The sequence below is a fragment of the Oncorhynchus masou genome, chromosome 31 (genome assembly GCF_036934945.1).
Source record: "Oncorhynchus masou masou isolate Uvic2021 chromosome 31, UVic_Omas_1.1, whole genome shotgun sequence".
NCBI lineage: Eukaryota > Metazoa > Chordata > Actinopteri > Salmoniformes > Salmonidae > Oncorhynchus > Oncorhynchus masou.
In genome coordinates this window covers 54,552,526-54,577,181 of record NC_088242.1, presented here as the reverse complement: position 1 = coordinate 54,577,181, position 24,656 = coordinate 54,552,526, and the positions used below count along the sequence as shown (strand labels likewise).

Genomic DNA, 24,656 nt, shown 5'->3' with positions numbered 1-24,656 from the left:
ACTTCTGCGGTGGAACTTCCCCAGGCTTCAAGCAGAAGAAGGGAGAGTAATAGCGTCGCTAGCGTTATATTATTTAACGTTGGCGTAACAACACAATAATACATCAAAGTTTGTAATTACAAACATATGTTGTACGTTTAAGTACTAGTCTAACTAAGGTAATACCTCATTACTCTACAAAATGGATTCAAAGTCAAGCAATCGGACGGACGAAGGGGAGCTGGAAGACGGGGAGATCTGCGATGATGACACCGACGAAAAGGTGCTTATACAGCAGGATACAATGAGGCCTAGTAGTACGAACAACAACTCATCACGAAATTCACGGAAATCGAAACCATCGGCGCGAAGTTTACCACCTCTTATGGGTAGCCAGCCTACAGATTTTCGACTCTTAATGCCATACAACCGCGGACCTCATTCGCACAGTCCCTTCCCCCTGAACCACAGACCGCAAAGCGGACCCGATCGGCCGCCGCCACTGGGGCCTCACTGTGACCAGAGCCCACGTTCCAGCTTCTGGGAACGAAGTCACACAGCTCTGGGTCGATTTAGGCACCGGTGGAAACCAGAAGATGACGGTCGCGAGGATTGGGGACGGGGAGGCTGGGGAGACGGATGTGGTGGAGGGAGAGAGACTGGTTGGGTCCCCCCCGGCCGTTATGGGCCCGGAGAGAATCACAGTAACAAGAAAGAATCTCCCTCGAGAAACAAACGTATCCTTTGGCATTCATCTCATGGCATCTGTATGATTGTAAAGTGTGTGATGCCATGTTGCTGAAGGTAAAACCCTAACAAATGTAACCACATATTGTAACATATTTCTCTGTTTATGCTGTTGTACTAGCCTTGATTGTAGTTACCATATCGCCTCAAGCTAACAATATCTGCCATTTTGTAACAGTTGATTTTACACAATATTCTCCTCCCTGCCATCAAAGCTCAATTGATTGGTAGCATTTTGAGTTAGAAACAAAACACTTTGTTGTTAACCTGGAAATGGATTTTGGATTTAAATACATGTTGCTATTAGTCAGTCTTTGTGTGTCATAATCAAACTCATGAGTTGTGCATTTCCATCACTTCATGAATTCAGAGAAGGTAACGATGGGGAGGAATCAGGTAAGAAACAAGCAGATGATGCACCACAACGCTGCCAAAACCGAGAATGGTGTCAACGAGAGCTTTGAGGATCTGCTCACCAAGTACAAACAGATTCAGCTGGAGCTGGAATGTATTAGGAAAGAAGAGAACATGGTTCTGAAGCCCGAAGAAGACCTGCCGGCTCTGAACGAGCCTGAGGTTTCTGCCAGTAATCCCCAGACCGAGCCGTTACCCGACACTAACAGTATTCCCAATGACAGCGCTGCGGAGGAGAAGAAGGTATTTCAGGCGTTCAACCTCAAACCTCTACGACAGAAACTCCTCACTCCGGCAGAAATTGATGCGCTCAAAACGAAAACGGAAAAGAAAGATCCAGAGAGAGAGGACGGTGACACGGAGAGCGAAAGAGGTCCAGTTGAACCAGTTGCTACCCCGATTGCTATTCCCAAAGGTGTGTACCAAAGCCACGCTGCAACACAAGTCTGCAGCGATGGCGACAGTGGTGGTAACAAACTAAGGAAACATTGTGAAGCAGACTTGACCATAATCAATGATGTATTGTTTTTCTCAGCCACAATGTTAAGACCCTGTTTGTCTTGTCTACTGACTATTTAGGAGAAGAGGAGAAAGATGGGTTGAAGAAAGAGGCGAACAAGGCAGGGGAGAAGGACACGACAGCTTGTGTGTGCTGCCGCAGCAAATCTGAGGACCCGGAGGAAGAGGGGGAGACGAAGTATTCGAAAGTCGGTTGTGCGTGCTGCAGCGAATCATCAGAGGACTCCACTCCATCCCCTGTCAAGGTTGGCGTCTGTTAAAATTAGGGCCGTCAAAGTTAAACGTGTCACGCATTATTAACATGCTATCGGCGCACATTTCTACACCTCACATAACCTTTTTAAGCGTGCGTGTTTCCGCACGGGCCTTCTTCTTTTTTTGGCCCGAACACGAAACACAGCTACAGGCGATGCTTGGGCCTTTACGTCGCTGAAGACCATGTGCCTCTAGCCCAAATCACGTAAAGCTATGCCCAGTTTTACCAGAGCTATGTTGTTGTTTTTTTCTGCGGCCTCTGTTTGTTTGCGAATGTCGCAGGCCGTTTTTTTAAACTGCCTGTGAACATTGTTTAGCTAGTTAGTCATGTTACCTAGCTAGCGACCTGATAACTTTGACCACTGGTTAGTCTATGCACGCATTTGGATGGCACAGGAAAAATTGAAAAGGAATAGTCTACTCAAAGAGATTCTTCAAGAGTGGGGTGTGTGGGACTATGTGAGAGAGTGTGTGGGAGGGTGGGAGAGTGTAGGCCTATGTGTGTAAAGTTATCTGAATGCTACAGATGGTTACAGTGTTTTGTTGTTGTTGTTCAAGATTTTAAGCTCTTTGCTCTTTATCTGTAGAGACTTTTTTTTTTCCTATAGTCCCACTCATTTAGTATGCCTGAAGATTTTGTACGTGGTGTTTTGTTAGGATCCCTATTCACTGTTGAAAAGCAGCAGCTGCTCTTCCTGGGGTCCAATACAACAAATTAAGCATGAAATAATACAGAACATTAATAGACAAGAACACCTCAAGGAGAGAGCTACATATCTAGGTCGAACAGGGAAGAGGGGTTTGGCCCTGAGGTGTTGCTTTATGGGGTTTTTAAAAACCCAGGTTTGCTCTTTATTTGAGCAATATGAGATGGAACGGAGTGCCATGCAATAATGTCTCTATGTAATACTGTACGCTTTCTTGAATTTGTTCTGGATTTGGGGATTGTGTGTGTTGTGAGCAAGTGTTAAACTTAAACATTGATAAGAGGGAGTAGGCCTACTTAAACGTTGTGAGCATTAACAGCTAGCTGCATATAACGGTGAGTATTTTGTGTTTATGGTGAAAGTGCTATTCAAACATTCTGATGTAGATCATTTTGTGTTTCCATTCCTTACAATCAAAACACAGTATGTCTAACTCAATATACTGATTCTTAAATGAAAAGATCTTTCTTTAGGGCAAACTTTGATCAAATTCTAAAGTTGTGATTTTTTTGTTGTCAGTAACTCAGTTCACTATTTTAATGGTTTGACAGCCCTAGTCAAAATGTTTTATGTCACGGCATTAGGCTTTATCTAGTTTAAAGTGGTTTAGTCACAAATGTTGACTTGAGATGTGGAAATGTCCATTGACACAATGCACACTTGCGAACAGTGAGTTGTATTGTTGTCTAGTTAGGATCCAGGTCATCTGGCCCTTAGGCCATTCCAATTTAAAATCCCATTATAATTACCTCCCCTGCAGCCTAAAGTGAAGGGGAGCAATGAAGACGAGGAGCTGTCTGAGCTGCAGCTGCGTCTCTTGGCCTTGCAGTCAGCCAGCAGGAAGTGGCACCAGAAAGAACAGCAGGTAATGAATGCGAGCAAGGAGAAGATCACCAACGCCAAGCCTTCCCTTGAGAAGATCCCCAACGCCAAGCCTTCCCAAGAGAAGATCCCCAACGCCAAGCCTTCCAAGGAGAAGATCCCCAACGCCAAGCCTTCCAAGGAGAAGATCCCCAACGCCAAGCCTTCCCAGGAGAAGACATCCAGCTCTACATCCAGTGCATCCAACCCAGCTGAAAGAGGCAGAGTCACCACCAGGTCTGCCTCCTCTGCTGCCTCAGAGAAGGCCAAAGCTCTGGCCAACAAGCCCCAGGAGAAGGCCAAGGCTGGGGCTAAGCCTCCAGCGGAGAAGAGCAAAGCTCCGGTCAAGGGCTATCCAGGGAGGAAGATGGTCAGCCCAGGTGAGGAGGGCCTTTCTGCTTAGTCAGATACAAACTGTCCTCAATGTTGGCACCAAAAGTTCCATGAAACTGACATTCTAGTCTTGGAACATTTGGTACCAACATGGAGTTCATTATATTTCTAAAGCTCAAACTTGAGTTTACAAAACTGCTTATGTATTGCTTAGGCTTTCCCCCCCAAAAATGTCCCCCCTTTTGATTTCTGTACCCCAGGCTCGGTGGCCAAGCAGGCGTTCCGGAAGCAGCAGTTGAGGACCTGGAAGCTCCAACAGCAGAGAGACCAGGACGAGCTGCGGAGACAGGAAGAAGAGGAACGCCGCAGGAGGGAGGAAGAAATCCGCAAGATCCGGGATCTGTCCAATCAGGACGAGCAGTACAACCGCTTCATGAAGCTGGTCGGGGGCTCCAAGCCGCCACTGGCGCGCAATCCGAGCAAGGTAAGAGGGAGAGAGCGAGAGTTCCTGTCCAGAAACCCATCCTAGACCCTATCCCAGGGGCGTCGAACTCACTTTGACCCACGGGCTGCATTCGGTCTTCAACGAGGTCCGGAGGGCCGCACTTAAAGTGTATTATATTTCCTTGCTGTCAAAATGTCAAAATATAAATCCTCTATCCATTGCTTTGAATTGTTTTATGTTTTCTGGCTATCTAGCTTTCGTTTTGATGACTGTTAACAATCAGGACAGAGTAAAGAGACTATAAATGTTGGTTCGTTATCATTTTTACCGTTTTGATTTGGTTTTTAGTCATTTTAATGTTTAAAAAAGTTTATTTTCTTTTTTACTCAAACCACTCGCAGTCCAGAATGCCCTCGCCCCTTCTCCCTAGGCACATCAAGTAGCTTCGAAAGGATTGGATATGAGTATGTAATATGGAGGTTGCTCTACCTTGCCATCTGATATACTTGGTACATTTTTCACCATATTGCTTATAGCTATCCAATCATTACAGATCTACACAAGTGGTTTTGAGGCAGGGGCCAGTGATGGGGGGGGGGGATCTGTGTCAGAAATGTTCACTTTCCCAGATAAGAGAAAGACTGAGAAAATGTTGAAGTTAAAATGTCTATTTGTCCCCCTCAGTCCAGAGACAGCGACCACACTAGGAAGTCTTCTGGTAAACAGGGATTGGACACCTCAGGGAACCTTTACCAGTATGACAACTACGACGAGGTTGCCATGGATACTGACAGTGAGACCAATTCTCCGGGTGAGCAATCAGCTCACCTGCGAATGCACTCACAACACGTTTCAACCTTTCTGAAGGTGTTATATAGAACCCATCCTACATCGTGGATAGATTGTATGTTGGGACATGGTCATCAATCCTTGCTGCTTTTGTGATGTTTGACAGTCTTATTTCTGTCAGAATCTGATTGGCTAAAATTCTGTTCTTGTCTCTTTCCAGCGTCTTCTCCAGTACATGATCCATTCGACGTCCAAGGATGTTTCACTCACATGCCCATGCCTTTCCCCATGGACTCCTCTCAATACAGAATTGTACGTTCCACTCTAAACTCTAAACCAGCTGCTCTTACAAGTGAAACTAAACAGCTTCCTCTTTCTTTCCAGGATTTGGGTCAGCCGCGTTTCCTGTCCGTCATTCCGTCCGCGCCCCCTCCACCCTTACCCCCAATGCCCCCACCCCCGGATGAGCTAGAACCGCCCCCCAAGCCGCCGTTCGCTGACGAGGAAGAGGAGGAGGAGATGCTGCTCAGAGAGACCTGCCTCATGTCCATGGCCAACAAGAAGGTGGTACTTCCTGCGGTACAACACTAGATGGCGCCACATGAGCGTAAAGTGACATGCCCGTGTTATCTGTGTTGTTTTAGTAGGTCATACTTTACAAAGTGAATTCAGCTCAACAGAAGGATGCATATTTTTCACTCTGTTAATTTACAGGTGTTGAACAATGCAAATATTTCTCGTTACCCTGCTATATGAGATGGGCAACTCAATCATTATATTTTCCAATACTACAGCAAATAATTGTCTTTGAACAGTGGGCTTGGTGAGTCTGGCTTTAACAATGTCTTCCTCCCCCTTAGGAGATTACCCTTGACAGCGGCCCCCCCTCTCCCTCCCCCCTGGTCAGTCTGGTTCAGCCGGTGCCCATGAGCAACCGGAGTGTGGTCAGCCTCAACACAGCACCCCAACCACGAAACAAGAAGTTCAGCCGAGGGCATCACCACCCCAGGCTCCCACTGGTGGTGAGGATAATAACACAATGGAGATCATATACTACAGGCTAATACATAGTTGTTAACATGTTCATCTCAACTTTATAGTCATTTTTAGTTCCTGTTGGCTTTCCAACCAAACCTAAACATTTGAAGGAAATCCAGCGTTGGGTCAGTAACCGAAAGGTCGCCGGTTCGACTCCCCGAGGTGACTAGGGGGAAATTTTGTAGATCTGCCTTTGAGCAAGGCACTTAACCCTCATCGCTCCTGTACGTCTCTCTGAATAATAGCGTCTGCTGAATGACTAAAATATACATTTCTTAAAACCCACAATGCCCCGAATAGCGTTCTTTCTTTGACACATTCAACCACAATATTCCGGATGGCATTCATCCTGTTCACCTACATTTATAAACACAGCCATGGAAGTATGTTGAAGCAACAAGTCAGTAGATACGCAAATGAGTTTCTTCTCTGATCATCTTGCACGTGCTGAAAATATTCATATTTGTGTTAATGTGCTATATTTTTGTTCAAGAACTACATATTCTGCTTCTTTTTTTTTGCAGCTAAGTTGTGAAAACAGGACTTTGGAAGCCACAGGTATCTTTGTCCTCAGTAACGCCATGTGATGTTTTCTAAGACTAATGGCTTAAGACTCGCGCTGCTGACTGCTATAGGAAACACTCGTGGGTCCCTTCAGCAGGACATGTGTTCCCAATGACGCCCTGCCTCACTTGTGTTCCCAGAGCCCGTGAACAATAAGTTCTACAATAAGCTGAACAATGAGCTCATCTTCGACTGCATCCCAGGGCTCGTATTCACTGAGCGTCAAGAGTAGGACGGCTGACATAGGATCAGTTTTGCATTTCAGATCGTAATGAATAAGACGTGGGGGATCTGATCGTAAATTGACACTCCCGCTTGGCGATGAATCGATTTGGAGCCGTGAAGTCCGCGCCCCTTCCTCACCATGACCCATTTTTTAAATTCGTACTTGTTATTGTTCCCCCCCAGCTCCCGCGGCACAAGGCGGTGGTAGTCCAGCTCAACGGTTCAGACGACAGTGACTCGGACATGGAGACCTGCGGCAGCTCTACACGGACACAGTTTGTCTTTGGAGGCCTGGAGTTCATGATTAAGGAGGCCCGCAGGTCTGCAGAGGTACGTGTGTGTGGCCCAACAGTTTAGCCTCCCTGACCTCCGCCCAATGTATATGTGAATGGCAGAATTCTAATTTGAAATGCTTGATAAGTGTGCTAATTGTATATGATCTGAGGGGGACGGGAAGTTGATGCTTTTTCTTTTTTTCCTCTCGCTCGCTCTCTGAACGTCTAGGCAGCAAAAGCCAAACCGACGTCAGGGTCTGAGGAGAACGAACCAGTCAGAACTCCGGAGGCTCTATCCGATGCCAAGAAGGCTGAGTATCGTCTGCTGAAAGGAGAAATAGCCAGGTATGGTTTTCCCAGAAGATGGCCTGACATAAGTTTTCAACCCAGGCGCAATGTCACTATCGATGGATACAACCATTCATTAACACGCCTAGCTATATTAAAGGCACCGAGGTGAGGAAGGATATACCTTTAGAATGTGAATGTTGGCACGCTATGGACTACAAATGGTCCTTTCATTGATTATACCCGTGGTCTTGGAATTCCTTCCGAGCCAACCTAAAACACGACCTGGTGTCTCTGGAGGAGTTCAAAGGACAAATAGATAAACAGGTTGTTGCGACGTGTCGTTGCCACTAGATTGCTTTGCCTTACGTAAGGAAGCATGTTTTACTTCACACACATTCCTGCACGCGCGCACAAACACACACACCCACTGTTGTATTTGTGCTGTTGCCAGCGTCTTCTGTCTGTGTTGTCTGTTTTTTTATCTTAGTATGTATTTATTTATTCATCCTGGCCCTCGTCTTCACAGGAGGCCTTTTGCCAGGCCATCATTGTGAATAAGAATTTGTTCTTAATTGACTAGCCTGGTTCAAATCAAGGTTAAAATGAAAAACACTGACAAAAATTGTCTCACTGTTTTATTTGTTTTCTGACTGCAGTAGGGAGAAACAGAAGGTTCTGATGGACCACAGTCCCCGAGCTGTGTCCTCTCCTGCAGGCTCCGATCCCGATGTGGACTTTGCTGCCAAGGCAGCGGCCAAGCTACAGCTGACCGAGGCAGAGACCAACCTGACCAAACACAGGTGAGGCCCCCCAAAACACATTGGTATTTTCAGTAGTTGCCTCACATTAGGAAATTACTCTGACTTATGGTTTCTCCCCTCTCCCTCCTCCCAGAAACCTGCTCCTGAAGGACGACGGCATCCTGAGGCAGCTCTTGCAGCAGGAGCAGAAGAAGAAGGAGGCGTTGAAGGCAGCTGAGGCCAAGGTGGCCAAGCTCAAAGAACAGCTCCTGGCCTCGGAGAAGATCGTCAGCGCCAACAAGACCCTCCTCAACAGGCTCCAGGAACAGGTGTGTCAGTTCGGGAGGAACCCAGGGGAAGTGAAACTGAAAGGGAATGAAGTTTGAAGTAAACTCCTAGCTGAGAGCAATGAGTCGGATGGCTGAAGGTTTTAGTCAGTGGAAGGTGAACAGTGGAGTAGGAATTGTTTCGGGAATGTTGGGAAGATGCCAAGCTACAAAGGAATGTCTCTGAAGGATACGGTGCATTTCATTCAATTTTCCTTTGCGTGTATATAGCAGGTGTGGTCATGCCTTCTCGTTGGCGGGCTACTGGGTGTGCTGTCTTTCACTCTCAACACACCTGATTACGGTTCTGATGCGTTATCATACTGGTTGTGTTATGTTTTAGCTCTCATCTGTCATTTACACAGAGTTGACCAAACATTGGGAACACCTTCCTAATATTGAGTTGCACCCCCCTTTTGCCCTCAGAACAGTCTTAATTCGTCGAGGCGTGGACTCTACAAGGTGCTGGAAGCGTTCCACAGGGATGCTGGCCCATGTTGACTCCAATGCTTCCTACAGTTGTGTCAAGTTTGCTGGATGTCCTTTGGGGGTGGTGGACCATTCTTGATACACTCGGGAAACTGTTGAGTGTGAAAAACCCAGCAGCGTTGCAGTTCTTGACACACTCGAACCGGTGTGTCTCACCTACCGTACCCCGTTCAAAGGCACTTAAATATCTTGCCCATTCACCCTCTGAATGGCACACACACACAATCCGTGTCTCAATTGTGTCAAGGCTTTCAAAATCCTTCTCATCTACACTGATTTGAAGTGGATTTTAACAAGTGACGTCAATAAGGGATGATAGCTTTCACCTGGATTCACCTGGCCAGTCTGTCACGGAAAGAGCAGGTGTTCTTAATGTTTTGTTTCCACCCTTTAACGTCTGTCGCGTATGTTCCCGCCCTATAGGTTCATCGTGTTCAGCTCCGCGTGTCAGTGAAGAAGAGCCACAGCTTGAAGCTGCAGAAAGAGATGGTCCAAGCCCAGGCCGCCGCAGGCAGAGAGCCAGGGGGTCAGAAACGACGCACGGACGTCAGCCACCCCTCGGTGAGCATCACAACGTACCCACCCACACTATACTATTCCGGAGCCCTTACTTGTTGTTTGATAAATCATAGAAATGTGTTCAAGGCCTTGTCCAGTGGGGCACAACATCGTGAATTGCTTTGAAGTGGAAAATGTGTGTTGTTGGACTTGTAACACCATCTTTGTTTCGAAAGTCTTCTCCCATTTTCCTTTCAACTGCACACGACCCATCCATAAGTTTAAGCCCGTGTTCTCTAAACGGTCTCTCTGCCCTGCCTCCATTCTACAGCCTGCGAAGCGTCTGCGGGTGGAAGTCTCTGTCGCCCCCCGCGGGACTGAGCGCCACTTCGCCGACCTCCTGGCCCAGAAGCAGCGTCTGCAGCTGCTCGAGTCGGAGTACGCCCTAAAGATCCAGAAGCTGAAGGAGGCCCAGGCCCTCCACAACCGAGGAGCCGTCGCCGAACCCCCGCCACCCCAGGCCACCTCCACCCCAATCCCCAGGGCTCGCCAGCCCAGTACCCCTCCCACCAGCCCCTTCCCTTTGCCCCAGCCATCCCTACATGACCTCACCCAGGATAAACTCACCCTGGTCAGCAGTGAGGATATCACTGAGACTGAAGACGGCGACATGGAACCCGCCACTGCAGCAGTGCCCTCCGCCTCCACCCAGAGTGTTCGCAGGCGCTCTTTCAGAGAGACGGGCGCCTTCACCAAGCCTAAACTGGAGCCCGGTGGGACTGGACTGGTCAAGGATTGTCCAGCCAAGTCAGCCAAGGTGAAGGCTCCTGGGCCTGGGGAGCTGTTCTTAGGGCTGGAGGTGGAGGCCCTGCAGACGATGGACAAGCAGCAGGCCAACCTAGGAGAGCTGCTGCTCGGGGAACTACGGGCGCTAGGTGGCACTGTGGAGAAACCTCCAGCTGGGAAGGTAAAGCATAATATAACTGGAACCTACTCGCACTGAATTCAAATGACCTTTTGTTGTGTTTTTTAAATGCTACTTAGTTTTTTACTGTACAGTTTCTGGACTTGCATACAACACACACGTCCTGTCTGGAACTGTGTTCCATTCATTCTCCATGGTAAGACTGACATGTTTTAATGTTCAGGTGATAGAGGTGGATGTAGACATAATGGCTGCCCCGTCAAGCCGTGCTGAGTTGAAGCCTGTCCCGTTCGGACAATATCGCAGCCCTCTCCTGGTCTTCAAGTCTTACAGGTAGGTGGCTACTTCACTTCTAGGCCGTCTCCCAATTACACATTTCTAGTGCTAAGAATGACCGCATCCTGCTTTCAATAAGAACCTCTCGCCTTTTCCTCCTCTTGTTTTTTTTTGCCTTCAGGTTCAGTCCGTATTTTCGGACCAAGGAGAAGTTATCACTCAGCTCTGTGTCTTACAGCAATGTTGTTGTGCCCAAAAAGTGTTTCTGCCGCTTCGACCTCACAGGCACATGCAATGACGATGACTGCAAGTGGTAAGTCGGTCTTCTGAGTGTGTGTGCAAACATGCATGTGAGTCTGTATTCATTTATGTTTCATTATAATCACCCCGCCTCATTTGGGTGATCTGATGTTGGGGGTTTTTCTTGGTCTGTTTCTTTCTAGGCAGCATATGAGAAATTGCACTTTCGGTGGAAACCAGCTTTTCCATGATATTCTGTCGTACAACCTGGCCTTGATTGGCTGCTCGGAGAGCAGTACTACTGATGACATCAGTGTTGCCACAGGTAACCAAACCACACTGCATCTGGCAATATTAAAATGCCATTGTGTTTAGAATTTATGGATGATGGCGATTTTTAAATAATGAAAGTTATATAAAAAAAAAAATCTTGAACCTCTTACTCCGTGATAAATACATGTTTGAGGCTTTCACTGACAATGTTAGTTGTGCCAATGTTGCTTGTGTCCCTATTTTCAGAAAAGTATTTAAAAAAGCTCTTTGGGACAAACAAGGATTGCATGGGAATGGACCAGAAGGCCGTCCTACTGTTGAGCAAAGTGAATGAAAGCAAAAGACATGGTGAGTTATCCTTCCTTTTGCTTCATCTCCTCTTCACTCAACAATATCTTGCGAGTTTAAGAAACCTACTCCACCATAGAAGCATTCTGACTCTAGTCTAACTCGTGTTGTGTCTAGTCCCTCCCTTCACCACGTGTAAGGATCTCCGGAGGTGGAGGCCTCAGCCTGCTCGCCAGGCCAGCCCAAGCGCTGGGGACGACAGCGGGGACGAGTGTGCAGACGCCAACCCTGGTCCGGTCAAATACGGTGAGTCTCGGTCTGTAGGTTCATCTCCCAACAACAAACCACCACAGACGAGCAGAATTACAACTGATCTGAAGCGCAGTGTAAATGGTGGAAGTGGCACGAACGCTTCAATTGCGCAGAACACAAACGTTTGAGTTTTTCTCCCGGAGAGTTTAACCTTTATCCTTTTGCTGTTTGTCGTTTTTATTTATTTATTTATTTATTATCCTTGTCATAGACGGTTTTTCCAAGAGGAGTTTGTCTGCTGCCATGGATGTGTGTGTGACCCCAGACGACAAGCGTTACTTCATTAGTGAGACTGACGACATATCTAACCTGGAGACCAGTGTCCTGGAGAGCCCCCGCGACGCACAGCTGTGGATCAAACTGGCCTTCAAATACCTCAGCCAGAAAGAGACGTAAGTGAACCCTCTCGTGTGTCTGTGTATGTATGACCCTCGACTCAAGTCATACTCAAATCTGGATCTGGTGTGTTAAATAGTTGTTGTTTTCTTGGGTGATGAATGTGTATCAGATTGGATATGTATTATACAGTACCAGTCCAAATGTTTGGACACACCTACTCATTCAAGTGTTTTTCTTTATTTTTTACTGTGTTCTACATTGTAGAATAATAGTGAAGATGTAAAAAAAACCGATGAAATAACACGTCATCATGTAGTAACCAAAAAGTGTTAAACTAATGAAAATATATTTTATATTTTAAGATTCTTCAAATTAGCCACCCTTTGCCTTGATGACAGCTTTGCACACGCTTGGCATTCTCTCAACCAGCTTCATGAGGTAGTCACCTGCAATGAATTTCAATTAACAGGTCTGCCTTGTTAAAAGTTCATTTGTGGAATTTCTTTACTTAATGCATTTGAGCCAATAAATTGTGTTGTGACAAGGGAGAGTTGGTATACAGAAAATAACCCTATTTGGTAAAAGATCAAGTCCATATTATGGCAAGAACAGCTCAAATAAGCAAAGAGAAATGGCAGTCCACCATTACTTTAAGACTTGATGGTCAGTCAATCCGGAACATTTCAAGTACTTTGAAAGTTTCTTCAAGTGCAGTTGCAAAAACCATCAAGCACTATGATGAAACTGGCTCATGAGGACCGCCACAGGAAAGGAAGACCCGGAGTCACTTCTGCTGCAGAGGATAAGTTCATTAGTTATCAGCCTCAAATGGCAGCCCAAATAAACAGACACATCTCAAGATCAACTGTTCAGAGGATACTGCATGAACCAGGCCTTCATGGTTAAATTGCTGCACAGAAACCACTACTAAAGGACACTAATAAGAACAGACTTGCTTGGGCCAAGAAACCGAAGCAATGGACATTAGACTGATGGAAATCTGTGCTTTGGTCGGAGTCCAAACTTGAGATTTTTGGTTCCAACCGCTGTCTTTTTGTGAGACACAGAGTAGGTGAATGGACGTTTTCAACATGTGTGGTTCCCACCGTGAAGCATGGAGGAGGTGGGGTGGAGGTGCTTTGCTGGTGACACTGTCAGTGAGTTTATTTGGAAATCAAGGCACACTTAACCAGCATGGCTACCACAACATTCTTCAGCGATACTCCATCCCATCTGGTTTGCGCTTAGTGGGACTATAATTTGTTTTTCAACAGGACAATGACCCAACACAACTTCAAGTTGTGTAAGGGCGATTTGACCAAGAAGGAGAGTGATGGAGTGCTGCATCAGATGACCTGGCCTCCACAGTCACCCGACCTCAACCCAATTGAGATGGTTTTGGATGATTTGGATCCCCCGGTGAAGGAAAAGCAGCCAACAAGTGCTCAGCATATGTGGGAACTCCTTCAAGACTGTTGGAAAAGCATTCCAGGTGAAGCTGGTTGAGAGAATGCCAAGCGTGTGAAAAGCTGTAATCGAGGCAAAGGGTGGCTACTTTTGAAGTATCTCAAATGTAAAATATATTCCATATGTGTCATTTCCTAGTTTTCAGTAAAGAAACCCTTGAAAGAGTAGGTGTGTCCGAACCTTTGGCTGGTATTGTATGTTTTGTAATGTAACGTGATATGATATAAGTATTGTATTATATTGCTTCCCTGTAGCCCCGGGGCGGAGTGCCTGGATGCTGCGTTGAACACGCTGTCTCGTGCCCTGGAGGACAACCGGGACAACCCCGAGATTTGGTGCCACTACCTGTCTCTGTTCTCCCGCCGCGGGAAGAGGGACGAGGTGCAGGAGATGTGTGAGATGGCTGTTGAGCACGCCCCCGACTACCAAGTCTGGTGGAGTGTAAGTCCTCAGTCGATCTTCAGGGCATTCCTAGTCGATCACCAAGCATTTCTGTAGAAAAGCCAACGTTAAAAGCATGAAGGCGGTAGGTGCACTTGATTCAGAAGCTCTGCGCACCGGGTAGGCAAAGTGTTGGCATTTTGAACCATCTAATTTGTCTGAAAAGTCCAACTCCGACTACCCGGCAGACCTGGAGGTCTGTGGCTCAATCGAGTGCGCCTACTGCGCTGGCCAATCAGATGGTTCAAATCGATGCATCTACCTACAGCTTCCACAACCCCGGCCACAGCAAAGTTTAACACTAGTCTACGTGAGATTTCATTACTTTTAGAACCATGACCAGAGACGGTCAAAGGATACAACAAAGGGCTGCTGTTTTAAAAACAAGATGTACCTTTTTCTTTATTTAATTAGGCAAGTCAGTTAAGAACAAGTTCTTATTTTACAATGACGACCTAACCCGGACAGTGCTGGGCCAATTCTGAGCCGCCCTGTGGGACTCCCGATCACGGCCCGGTTGTGATACAGCCTGGGATCAAACCAGGTTCTGTAATGAACCCTCTAGCACTGAGATGCAGCGCTTTAGACCGCTGCACCACTCGGGAGCAATGAGCGAGTTCATGTGTAAATTTTTTCAGTACTGTCAGCACTGTTTTTAGTCAACACTATTACATAACGTGCTTCTAACGACTTCCACTGCAGCTGCAATGAATGAGTAGCCAAGTGTATCGATAGTCCAGCATTAAAAAAAAAAAAATTCTTAGCAGCTCGTCATGTATTTTATTATTGAGGAGTAGACCTATTTCACTTTCTCTGGTCATAGGAACAACATGAATTTGTGCACGAGACAGATGCAGTCAGTGCGACTCGAGTTTCACCATCAGGTGGAAGACGGGTCCCCTCTTTGGTTGGTTTCACCGGAGGAAAGGAAGGTGTTTGCTGTTTTCCCTCCCTCCGCTGAGACTAATGCTGTGTTTAAAACAACTGGGAACTCGGAAAATAATGAGATTCTGACTGGGGAAAAATCGTTTTGAATGGTCATCCAACTCGGGCATGTTTCTAGAGCTCTGACTTTCCAACCTGAAGATCACTGATATCAGGATTTGACCTTGTTTTTTTTTTCCAGAGTTCCCAGTTGTCTTGAAAGCACCATGACCATCATATCCAGTAAAATAAAAAAAGCTAGTTATTTCAATTTACGCTCCGCTGTGCCTCGCAAGTGCTACACCAACTGATCTATTTAGTTATCAAAGCTTGAGTTCTGAAATATAAACTGGTCTGAGAAGAATAATATTGGCAGGCCAGGCATGTAGCCAATATGCTGTTACAGTGTATTAGGCCTAAACTAACCCACCCCTCCACAGTACCTAACCATGGAGAGCTCGTTTGAGGGGAAGGACTATGTGTGTGGTCGTCTGCTGCAGTACCTACTAGACTGTTCTTGGACTAGTGGCTTCTCCGAGAGGCTCTCCTTCCAGTTGCTGGAGTCTCTACTCTACAGGGTCCAACTCAGCGTGTTCACCGGCCGGCTACAGAATGCCCTGGCCATCCTACAGGTAAGCCGCTGCGAAGAAATAACCTGAGAGCGCCAACAATCTAGCTGCACACATCAATTCCAAGTCGTATGGCATCTTTTTTTCTCCACCATCAGGTAAAACCTATTTAATACCTCTTGGATTAGCTACTGCTGCACAAAATGCACAAGATGCTCAAGGGCAAACAATCACCTCTCTGGCGTCCCTGTTCATTCCAGAATGCCTTGAAGTCGGTAACTGAGCAGTGCATTGCTGACCACCTGACCGCGAGTGACCGCTGCCTAGTCTGGCTGTCCTTCATCCACCTGACAGAGTTTGACCGCCTGCCGGACAGCTTGTATGACCCGGCCAACTCCAACCCTTCCCGGGTGGTAAGCACAGAGTCCTTCGCCCTCCCCTGGAGAAAGCCGCTCGACGTCCGCACCGAGCCTGACACGCTTATCGCTGTGTTCGAAGGTGAGCCTTCACCATCGCCATGGTTCAACGACTCGCATGGAAACTGTCCATGCTTTTTACTACAGGTCTCCTACTTAGCTTTTTCACCCAGTCTATAAATGTTCACTTTGTCCACAGTTACTCATGGTAAATGTAGTTTGCTCGCAAGCACAAAAATGTTACGCTTCCAGTTCGACTATTTCCCACTCAGTTACTTATTACATTTTTCTACAATTACTGCCACATTGATGTAAATGTTGTTTACAGCTGAGAGGGGCATTGATTTCATTCTTGTTTTTTCAACGCTAGATGCAGTACGTCAGTGCACAGACCAGACTCTGCCTCCCAGTGAGAGAACTCTGGTCTGTCTGCCTCTATACACAAACCTCATCGCCTGCTACAGCCTGCTGGGAAAGTAAGCTCAACACTAACATTTTGCTAGCTGGGGGGTGGGGGTGGGGGGGGCAATAAAATCTGTCTTGTGTGTAGTGCTGGGCGGTATACCATATTTTACTATGTACAGGTATTGATGCACAGACCGGTTTGGGTTTATACATTACCTTCTATAATGGTATTTTTCAACGAGTTACAGTTCATATAAGGATGTCAGTTAAATCAGTCAATTTAAATAAAGGAACTAGCCCCTAATCTATGGATTCCACATGACTGGGCAGGGATGCAGCGATGGGTGTGTCTGGGAGGGCACAGGCCCACCCACTGGGGAGCCAGGCCCAGCCAATCAGAATGAGTTAATTACAAACAGAAATACTCCTCCGTTTTATCATCTGTTTGGCTCGGTCCTGGGCTGCCTTTATGGTAGCGAAACGAACGTTAAATTGTCTGACAACAGTTTTGGTAGACATTCCTGCCGTCAGCATGCCAATTGCACGCTCCCTCGAAACTTCAGACATCTGTGGCATTGTGACAAAACTGCACATTTTAGAGTGGCCTTTTGTCCCCAGCACAAGGTGCACCTGTGTAATGATTGTGCGGATTAATTGGCTTCTTGATATGCCACACCTGTCAGGTGGATTATCTTGGCAAAGGAGAAATGCTTACTAAAAGGGATTTATGTACATTTGTGCACAAAAGGAGAGGAATAAGCTTTTTGTGCTTATGGAACATTTCTGGGACCTTTTTATTCCAGCTCATGAAACATGGGACCAACACTTCATGTTGCGTTATATTTTTGTTCAGTGTAGTTTATGCGTTTGCTACTTGGGTCGTCTCTCTCCTTCTGCATGCCACTTCCCCGTGTCAGTCAAGAAGAGTAGAATTGCCCGAGCACTTGGTTTAAGTTGAAAAGTAGAAAACAATCAGAATGGAGAGAGCCCCATTTTGAAATCACTTATAATGTACACAAGATGATAAAGTATGTGGACACCTGCTCATCGAACGTCTTATTCCAAGTTCATGGGAATTAATATGGAGTTGCTGCTATAACAACCTCTACTCTTCTGGGAAGGCTTTCCACTAGATGTTGAAACATTGCTGTGGGGACTTAATTCCATTCAGTCACGAGAATTAGCGAGGTCGGGCACTGATGTTAGTCGATTTAAGCCTGACTTTCAGTAGGGTTTTTCTTTTAATTTTACACGCCATCACTCTCCTTGGTCAAATAGCCCTCACACCACCTGGAGGCGTGTTGGATCATTGTCCTGTTGAAACACAAATGATAGTCCCACTAAGCGCAAACCAGCTGCAGAATGCTGTGGTGTGCCTTGAATTCTAAATACATAGGCAACAGTGTCACCAGCAAAGTACCCCCATCACACCATCTCCATGCTTCACGGTGGGAACCACACATCTTTTTTTTTTTTTTTTTTTTTAACCTTTATTTTACTAGGCAAGTCAGTTAAGAACAAATTCTTATTTTCAATGACGGCCTAGGAACAGTGGGTCAACTGCCTGTTCAGGGGCAAAACGACAGATTTTGTACCTTGTCAGCTCAGGGATTTGAACTTGCAACCTTTCGGTTACTAGTCCAATGCTCTAACCACTAGGCTACACTGCCGCCCCATCCACACATGCAGAATAGGTGAACAGATTATTTCTGCGTCTCACAAAGACACGGCGGTTCAATCCAAAAATCCCAAATTTGGACTCAACAGACCAAAAGGACAGATTGCCACCGATCTAATGTCCATTGCTTGTGTTTCTTGGCCTAAGCAAGTCTTTTCTTTTTATTGGTGTCCTTTTAGTAGTGGTTTCTTTGCAGCAATTTGACCATGAAGGCCTGATTTCATGCAGTATACTATGAACAGTTGATGTGTCTAACTCTGAAGCATTTATTTGGGCTGCAATTTCTGAGCCTGGTAACTCTAATGAACTTAACCTCTGCAGCATAGGTCATTCTAGGTCTTCCTTTCCTGTGGTGGTCCTCATGAGAGCCAGTTTCATAGCGCTTGATGGTTTTTGCAACCTGCACTTGAGGAAACTTTCAAAGCTCTTAATTGTCCTGATTGACTGACCTTCATGTCTTAATGTAATGATGGACTGTTGTTTTTCTTTGCTTATTTGAGCTGTTCTTGCCATAATATGAACTTAGTCCTATTTGGTAAAATACCATCTTCTGTATACCACCCCTACCTTGTCACAACAACTGATTGGCTCAAACGCATAAGAGCAAAAAATTCCACAGATTAACTTTTACCAAGGCACACCTGTTTATTTGAAATGCATTCCAGGTGACTACCTCATAAAACTGGTTGAGAGAATGCCAAGAGCGTGCAAAGCTGTCAAGGCAAATGGGTGGCTACTTTGAAGAATCTCAAATATATAAAATATATTTTGATTTATTGAGCACTTCTTTTTGTTTGTTGGTTGCTACATGTTTCCATATGTGTTATTTCATAGTTTTAATGTCTTCACTATTATTCTACAATGTAGAAAATAGTAAAACTAAAGAAAAACACTTGAATGACTAGGTCTCCAAACTTTCAACTGGTACTGTAGATAGTGTTTGCCACCCTAGGTTCATGAACTATTCATAAATATTTAACTTTTATTAAAAAAACATAAAATATTGTCAAAAAAGTTATTAAAATATCATGACATTTTGGTCTTATTGCCCAGCCTTACTTTTGTGTTTGGACAAGAAAGGTCTTAATGTGTGTGCGTGCGTATGTGGTTTGGTGGCTGTGTGTGTGTGTCATTAAACATTCTACTAATATCTACTTGCTAGTCTTAACTTAAAACTGACTTGCACCCCGTAGGTACGATGCGGGCCTGGAGCTGTGTGAGTCGCTGTTGGCGCTGTGCCCGCAGTCCTGTGTCCTGTTAGATGCCCTGTCAGGGCTCTACGTGGGGAAGGGGGACTGTGAGCAGGGTGTCTGCGTGTGGTTACGGGCTCTGTCCCAGTGTCCACACAATGCAGAGGTCTTCTACCACACCTGCAAGTTCTTTATGGCACAGGTCAGTCTGTCTGTTTTGTGGGTTGGGTGGCACTCCTGGTCATTTCAAATGTTATATATCCCTTTAGAGTCAATTAAGAAGGGCATTATCAATTTACATGTAGTGACATCATTTCTGTGTTTTTTTGCACTAAGATTCTTCATGACCTAGCTAACCTACAGTGCCTTCAGAAAGTATTCATACCCCTTGACTTATTCCATATTTTGTTACAGCCTGAATTCAAAATGGTTTAAATATAACACATTCTTACCCATCTATACACAGTAGCCCATATTGACAAAGTGAAAACATGTTTTTAGGAAATCTTGCAAATGTATTTAAATTTCAATACAGAAATATCTCATTTACATACATACATTTTCACACCCCCGAGTCAATACATGTTAGAATCAACTTTGGCAGCAATTACAGAGTCTTTCTGGGTAAGTCTCTAAAAGCTTTTCACACCTGGATTGTACAATATTTCTACATTTTGTTCTTTTTAAAATTCTTCAAGCTCTGTCAAGTTGGTTAGACAGCCAATTTCAAGTCTTGCCATAGATTTTCCAGACAGTTTAAGTCAAAATTAACAAGGCCATTCAGGAACATTCAATTGCGTCTTGGTAAGCAACTCAGGTATATTTTCGGCCTTAGATTATTATTCTGCTGAAAGATGAATTCTTCTCCCTTTGTCTGTTGAAAAGCAGACTGAACCAGGTTTTCCACTAGGACTTGCTTGCGCTTAGCTCTATTCTGTTTCTTTTTATCTCCCCAAAACTCCCTAGTCCTTGCTGATGACTAGCATTCCCATGATGCTGCCACAACCTTGCTTGAAAAGTGGTATTCAGTGATGTTGAATTTGCCCCAAACATAATGCTTTTTATTCAGGACATAATTCAATTCTGTTACGTTTTTTTTTTGCGGTTTTACTTTAGTGCCTTACTGCAAACAGGATGCATGTTTTGACATGTTTTTTCACTTTGTCATTTTAGTGGAGTAACTACAAGGCTGTTGGTCCATCCACATCCATTATATTCTGTAACTGTTTTAAAGTCACCATTGACCTCATGGTGAAATCCCTGATTGGTTTCCTTCCTCTCCAACAACTTAGTTAAAGGATGCCTGTATCTTTGTAGTGACTGGGTGTATTGATTGATACACCATCCAAAGTGTAATTAATAACTTCACCATGCACCAAGGGATATTAGATGTCTTTAAAAATAAAAAAATAAAAACAACAATAGGTGCCCTTTGTAAGGCATTGGAAAACCTCCTTTTGTGGTTAAATCTGTGTTTGAAATTCACTGCTCTACTGAGTGACCTTAAAGATAATTGTATGTGTAGGGTTCAGAGATGAGGTCGTCCTTCAAAAATCATGTTCAACACTATTATTGCACACAGTGAGTCCATGCAACTTATTATGTGGCTGGTTCAGCATTTTTCTCTTCTCCTGAATTTGTTTAGCCTTGTCAATGAAGGGGTTGAATACTTGAATCAAGACATTTCAGCTTTTCATTTTGAATTAATTTGTAAAAATGTCTAAACATAATTCCACTTTGACATTATGGGTATTGTGTGTAGGCTAGTGGCAAAATCTCAATTGAATCCATTTTAAATCCAGGCTGTTACACAATAAAATGTGGGTGTGAAGTCAAGGGTGTGAATACTTTCTGAAGGCACTGTATGTGTCTCTGAACAGGAGAAGTCAAGTTGCATCACTCCTCTGTTCCGGGAGTTTGTCCTGTCTTTCTGTGATGGGGAGAGAAGTGAACAGAAACCTGTGGATGTGCTACGGTAGGACATTTCCTCCCAGAACTTAAGCAGGAATGAGTGTCCTAACTCTCTTAATTAACTTTTAAAAAAACTGACTTTTTGTAAACCAAGTTGCTTCCTTTTTTTGTATAGGGGTATATGGTTAAATGTTCAATGAATTAATGCTGTCTCCATTTCTTTTCAAGGTCCATCCTTGGTATTCCAACAGAGGACATCCTAAGAGGCCCAGTTATCAAAAAGCAACTTCAAGAGCAGCTTAGTCACCAAAAGCCTTACCTGAACCTCGTCCACTGGTAAGTATTGTGCTGTGATAAGCCGGGCTGACCCTGCCCTACACATAAGCCCAGTTCTTAGTCATATATGGCAGTTCAATGCACCATCGTTAACTTTTACCGGTAACAGTTTATAATAAGGTTACCTTTTCATAAAGGTTTTTAAAAATTGGGTTATTCATTCATTCATCAGTACAATAAAACATGACAGTTGGGCTTCCTGATAAGTCATTTCATACAGTCCGAGACGGTGTTTTCTGGTGTCTTGTCTTGCAGTCTGTGGCAGTGGGTGCACGGTAGTGTTGGGGAGGCGATGGATGCTTTCGAGAGAGCCCTGGGAGCCGTAATGCAGCTAAATGTCCTTCAAAAGCTATGGATGGAGTGAGTCAAGTCTTACAATGTCTTACAGCAACTCCTCCCATGGGATGAAGGGGCCACTTCTGATGAGAGTCGAGCCAGATCTAATGCTCCTTTATAGCGATGATAAACAGACCCATACAATAAAAAGGGTTCTCAATTGGGAGCACAGGCTTTCATCGGGATGACTTTGCATCCAATCAGAAGGCCTTACCAACTAACCAACCACAGCGTGGTTGGCGGCTATCCTCCACTCAGCTTCTGACAGGGGCTGCCTTAACATTGGCAAACGTCCAGGTGGGGGTGGGCCCAGAGACCTAACTAACCTTTTTACTGTTCTCTCCAGTTATCTCCTTTTTACCAGCAGTAAGCTAGCTGGGAGCCCCTCCAACGGCAGAGAGCTCCGGATGTTATCAGACCTGGTCCAGCGTTGCCTAGTAACTGTCCCTTCCAGGCTGGAGGTTCCGTTCAGCTCGGCCCAGTACTGGAGCTGCTTCAGATTTCACAACAAGGTAATGGAACCGCGACTGGACTTGTCTTCACTCTGACGAGTGATCAGATGAGCCCCAGTGACAACAAAGAAATCCAGAGCCAGTGTTGATCAGGAAGGGTCTATGAAGTTGAATCCTTTTGTTAGCGTTTGTGGTATTTGAAATGTGCAATTGCAAACTTCTCCACACTCAGGTTATGTTCCACTACCTGCGCTGTCTGCCCCAGTCCCAGCACCCCCATATCCTGGAGAGACTAACGTACACCATGCCCACCAACGCTGAACTGGCCCTGAGGTACCCAAAGCACCCGACACCACCTCACGACACTACCGGCCTAAACCTGTTGTAAAACTAGTCATTTTGACATGGACAGAGGGTGATAGAAGTTGGAATATATTCAAGTTGGAACTGTTTTAGAGCCTTATTGTTGTTTAATCTCTGTTGGTTAGTTACTGGTTGTGGAATCTATTATTATCTAGGTTAGTGTTATAACTGCGGCTCCGGTCTTATTTTGTTGTCTAGGCTGTACTCTCCAGACGATTAGGTTCGATTTTTGTTGCTGTTGTTGTTGTATAGGTTGCTGCATCAAGAGTGGCAGGATGGAAATATAGAACATCTGAAATTCCAGGCCAGAATGTTGAGCAGTAGCATTCCAAACTATCTGGCCAACTGGAAAATGTAAGTCCAAACTTTCTCCTGCACTGTGAATTATTTATTATAAGGTGACTCTCTTTCTAGATGGTTTCTCACTTCTGATGCACTTTTCAAATGCCCTTTTTCACATACAAAATTCTGTCCTGCTTCAATCGCAGCTTTGAAAGCCGCTGCACTTGAATTGCGGGAATAGCTGACAGGCTCTTGTGCTGTGTTTCTTGGCAGAGCGATCGCTGTGGAGAGGGAACTCAAGGAGCGCTCCGAGGTGAGTTAGATGGGGGGTAGGGTTGGGTGGGCGGGGTGCAATGAGCGAAGTGGGTAGGGGCAGTGAAACAAGGAAAATACTAGTTGGGCAAAAATAGAAGCGCAGGACCACAATGTAGGACCACAATGAAAAACGTTTGACGTAACAAGCTGTTTTCTTTGTAGTAATGGTGCAAGCATGATGGTCATGAATCTGCGCTCAGTGTATTCTCCGTGGGCTGCGGTACAGCGAAATAATCATTGCGACAACTGGTGCTCTTCGCACAGCAAAATATCCCAGTAAATACGCGAGCAAAATGGATTCACTGTAGAGCCCTGCTGGTAAGGGAGTGGATGGGTGAAGGTTATAGTTTAGGGAGAGGGATATGACACGGAGGGAGATGAGACAGTAAGTTAGTAGGGGGTGGTGTGGATGTACAGTATATCATGTATGTTGCTCTGTTAACATGTTGATGACTCTGCTGCTGTCCCAACCTGTCAGTGTTTCGCTTTGCATATTTACCTTGACCCAGCTGTCCCATAATCTTCCCTTCATTTTGTTGTAATCTATTTCTTCCCTACAGGCTATTGTCAGTGTTCGCCACAATGTAATGTATGACAGTTAAAAGGCTTACAACTGACGTTGGGGACAAAATGGAATGTTTGGATTTTGTTGCTCGGTAACAGTTTGGTCTATTAGAGACAAACTAAACTAGTTGCTAAAACCACTGACCTCATTCCGCGCCCCTTCTCCTGTTTTGTCCTTGTCCTCCGCTAAACTGACATGTGGATCCCGCGTTTGGTATTTTTTTTTTTTTTTGTAGGTCCGGCTTCTTTATCAGCAAGCCCTGCAAAAGCTTCCACTGTGTGCCACCCTATGGAAAGATGTAATTTCCCTCTGTTACTATCTCTCTGAAACACACACACACACTTCTCAACAAAAAAAAGTTTGTTTTTTGTTCCACCTGGGAGATAATGCACGCATGTTCACCCACCCACCCCCCTTCCCCCTCCTCTCTCCCTTTCCAGCGCCTGCTGTTTGAAGCTGCGGAGGGAGGTAAAACTGATAAACTGAGGAAACTTGTTGACAAATGTCAAGAGGTGGGAGTGAGTCTAAGTGAGCCCCTAAATTTAGGCTGGAGCAAAATGGAGGGAGAGGATCACTGAGGATAACCACCCCCACCCCCTCAAAAAAAAAAAAAAAAAAAAAAAATAATCTAAGTCCAATCAGACCAGACCACTGCCTAGGTTAGCCAGAGAGAGGGGGGCAGACTCTAGAGGCAGACACTCCCGCAGTAGGACTGTCTCCAGCCGGGAGACGTCTGTGGGCAGGACGGTTGCTCGCTCATCACCGAAGCCAATGAATGAACTCCCTCCCTGTCCAAACTCTGGGCCACGCACTCAGGGTTATATCACCTTACATCATGTACGTAAGTATAGACCTGCT

The 24,656-nt window shown here is 45.3% G+C and overlaps 1 protein-coding gene across 3 annotated transcripts; it reads left to right on the top strand.

Moving 5' to 3' along the window:
• On the top strand, positions 1-24,425 carry LOC135524131 (zinc finger C3H1 domain-containing protein-like). Of its 3 annotated transcripts, none has more exons than XM_064951343.1 (35): positions 1-716; positions 1,097-1,555; positions 1,720-1,904; positions 3,382-3,862; positions 4,076-4,299; positions 4,945-5,053; positions 5,270-5,361; positions 5,434-5,613; positions 5,910-6,071; positions 7,060-7,206; positions 7,381-7,496; positions 8,099-8,242; positions 8,337-8,511; positions 9,421-9,558; positions 9,827-10,462; positions 10,644-10,753; positions 10,878-11,009; positions 11,140-11,261; positions 11,456-11,557; positions 11,675-11,803; positions 12,021-12,201; positions 13,870-14,056; positions 15,421-15,612; positions 15,810-16,047; positions 16,336-16,441; positions 19,242-19,440; positions 21,119-21,213; positions 21,378-21,485; positions 21,741-21,845; positions 22,168-22,333; positions 22,506-22,606; positions 22,889-22,990; positions 23,192-23,231; positions 24,034-24,096; positions 24,239-24,425. In XM_064951343.1, the coding sequence occupies exons 1-35, from the start codon at positions 182-184 to the stop codon at positions 24,374-24,376; spliced, it is 6,399 nt and encodes a 2,132-aa protein (XP_064807415.1). In that variant the 5' UTR covers positions 1-181; the 3' UTR covers positions 24,377-24,425. The 3 variants fall into 3 exon arrangements, with proteins under 3 accessions (XP_064807415.1, XP_064807414.1, XP_064807416.1); XM_064951342.1 differs by having other exon boundaries at positions 4,945-5,071; XM_064951344.1 differs by having other exon boundaries at positions 695-783; positions 4,945-5,071.
• The last annotated feature ends 231 nt before the right edge of the window (positions 24,426-24,656 follow it).

Bases quoted from the DNA above. Each gene is read 5' to 3' on its own strand.
- LOC135524131 (XM_064951342.1), top strand. From the start codon at position 182: ATGGATTCAAAGTCAAGCAATCGGACGGACGAAGGGGAGCTGGAAGAC. The intron at 11,010-11,139 runs GTAAGTCGGTCT...GTTTCTTTCTAG, and splicing joins AATGACGATGACTGCAAGTG to GCAGCATATGAGAAATTGCA. The intron at 19,441-21,118 runs GTCAGTCTGTCT...GTCTCTGAACAG, and splicing joins GCAAGTTCTTTATGGCACAG to GAGAAGTCAAGTTGCATCAC.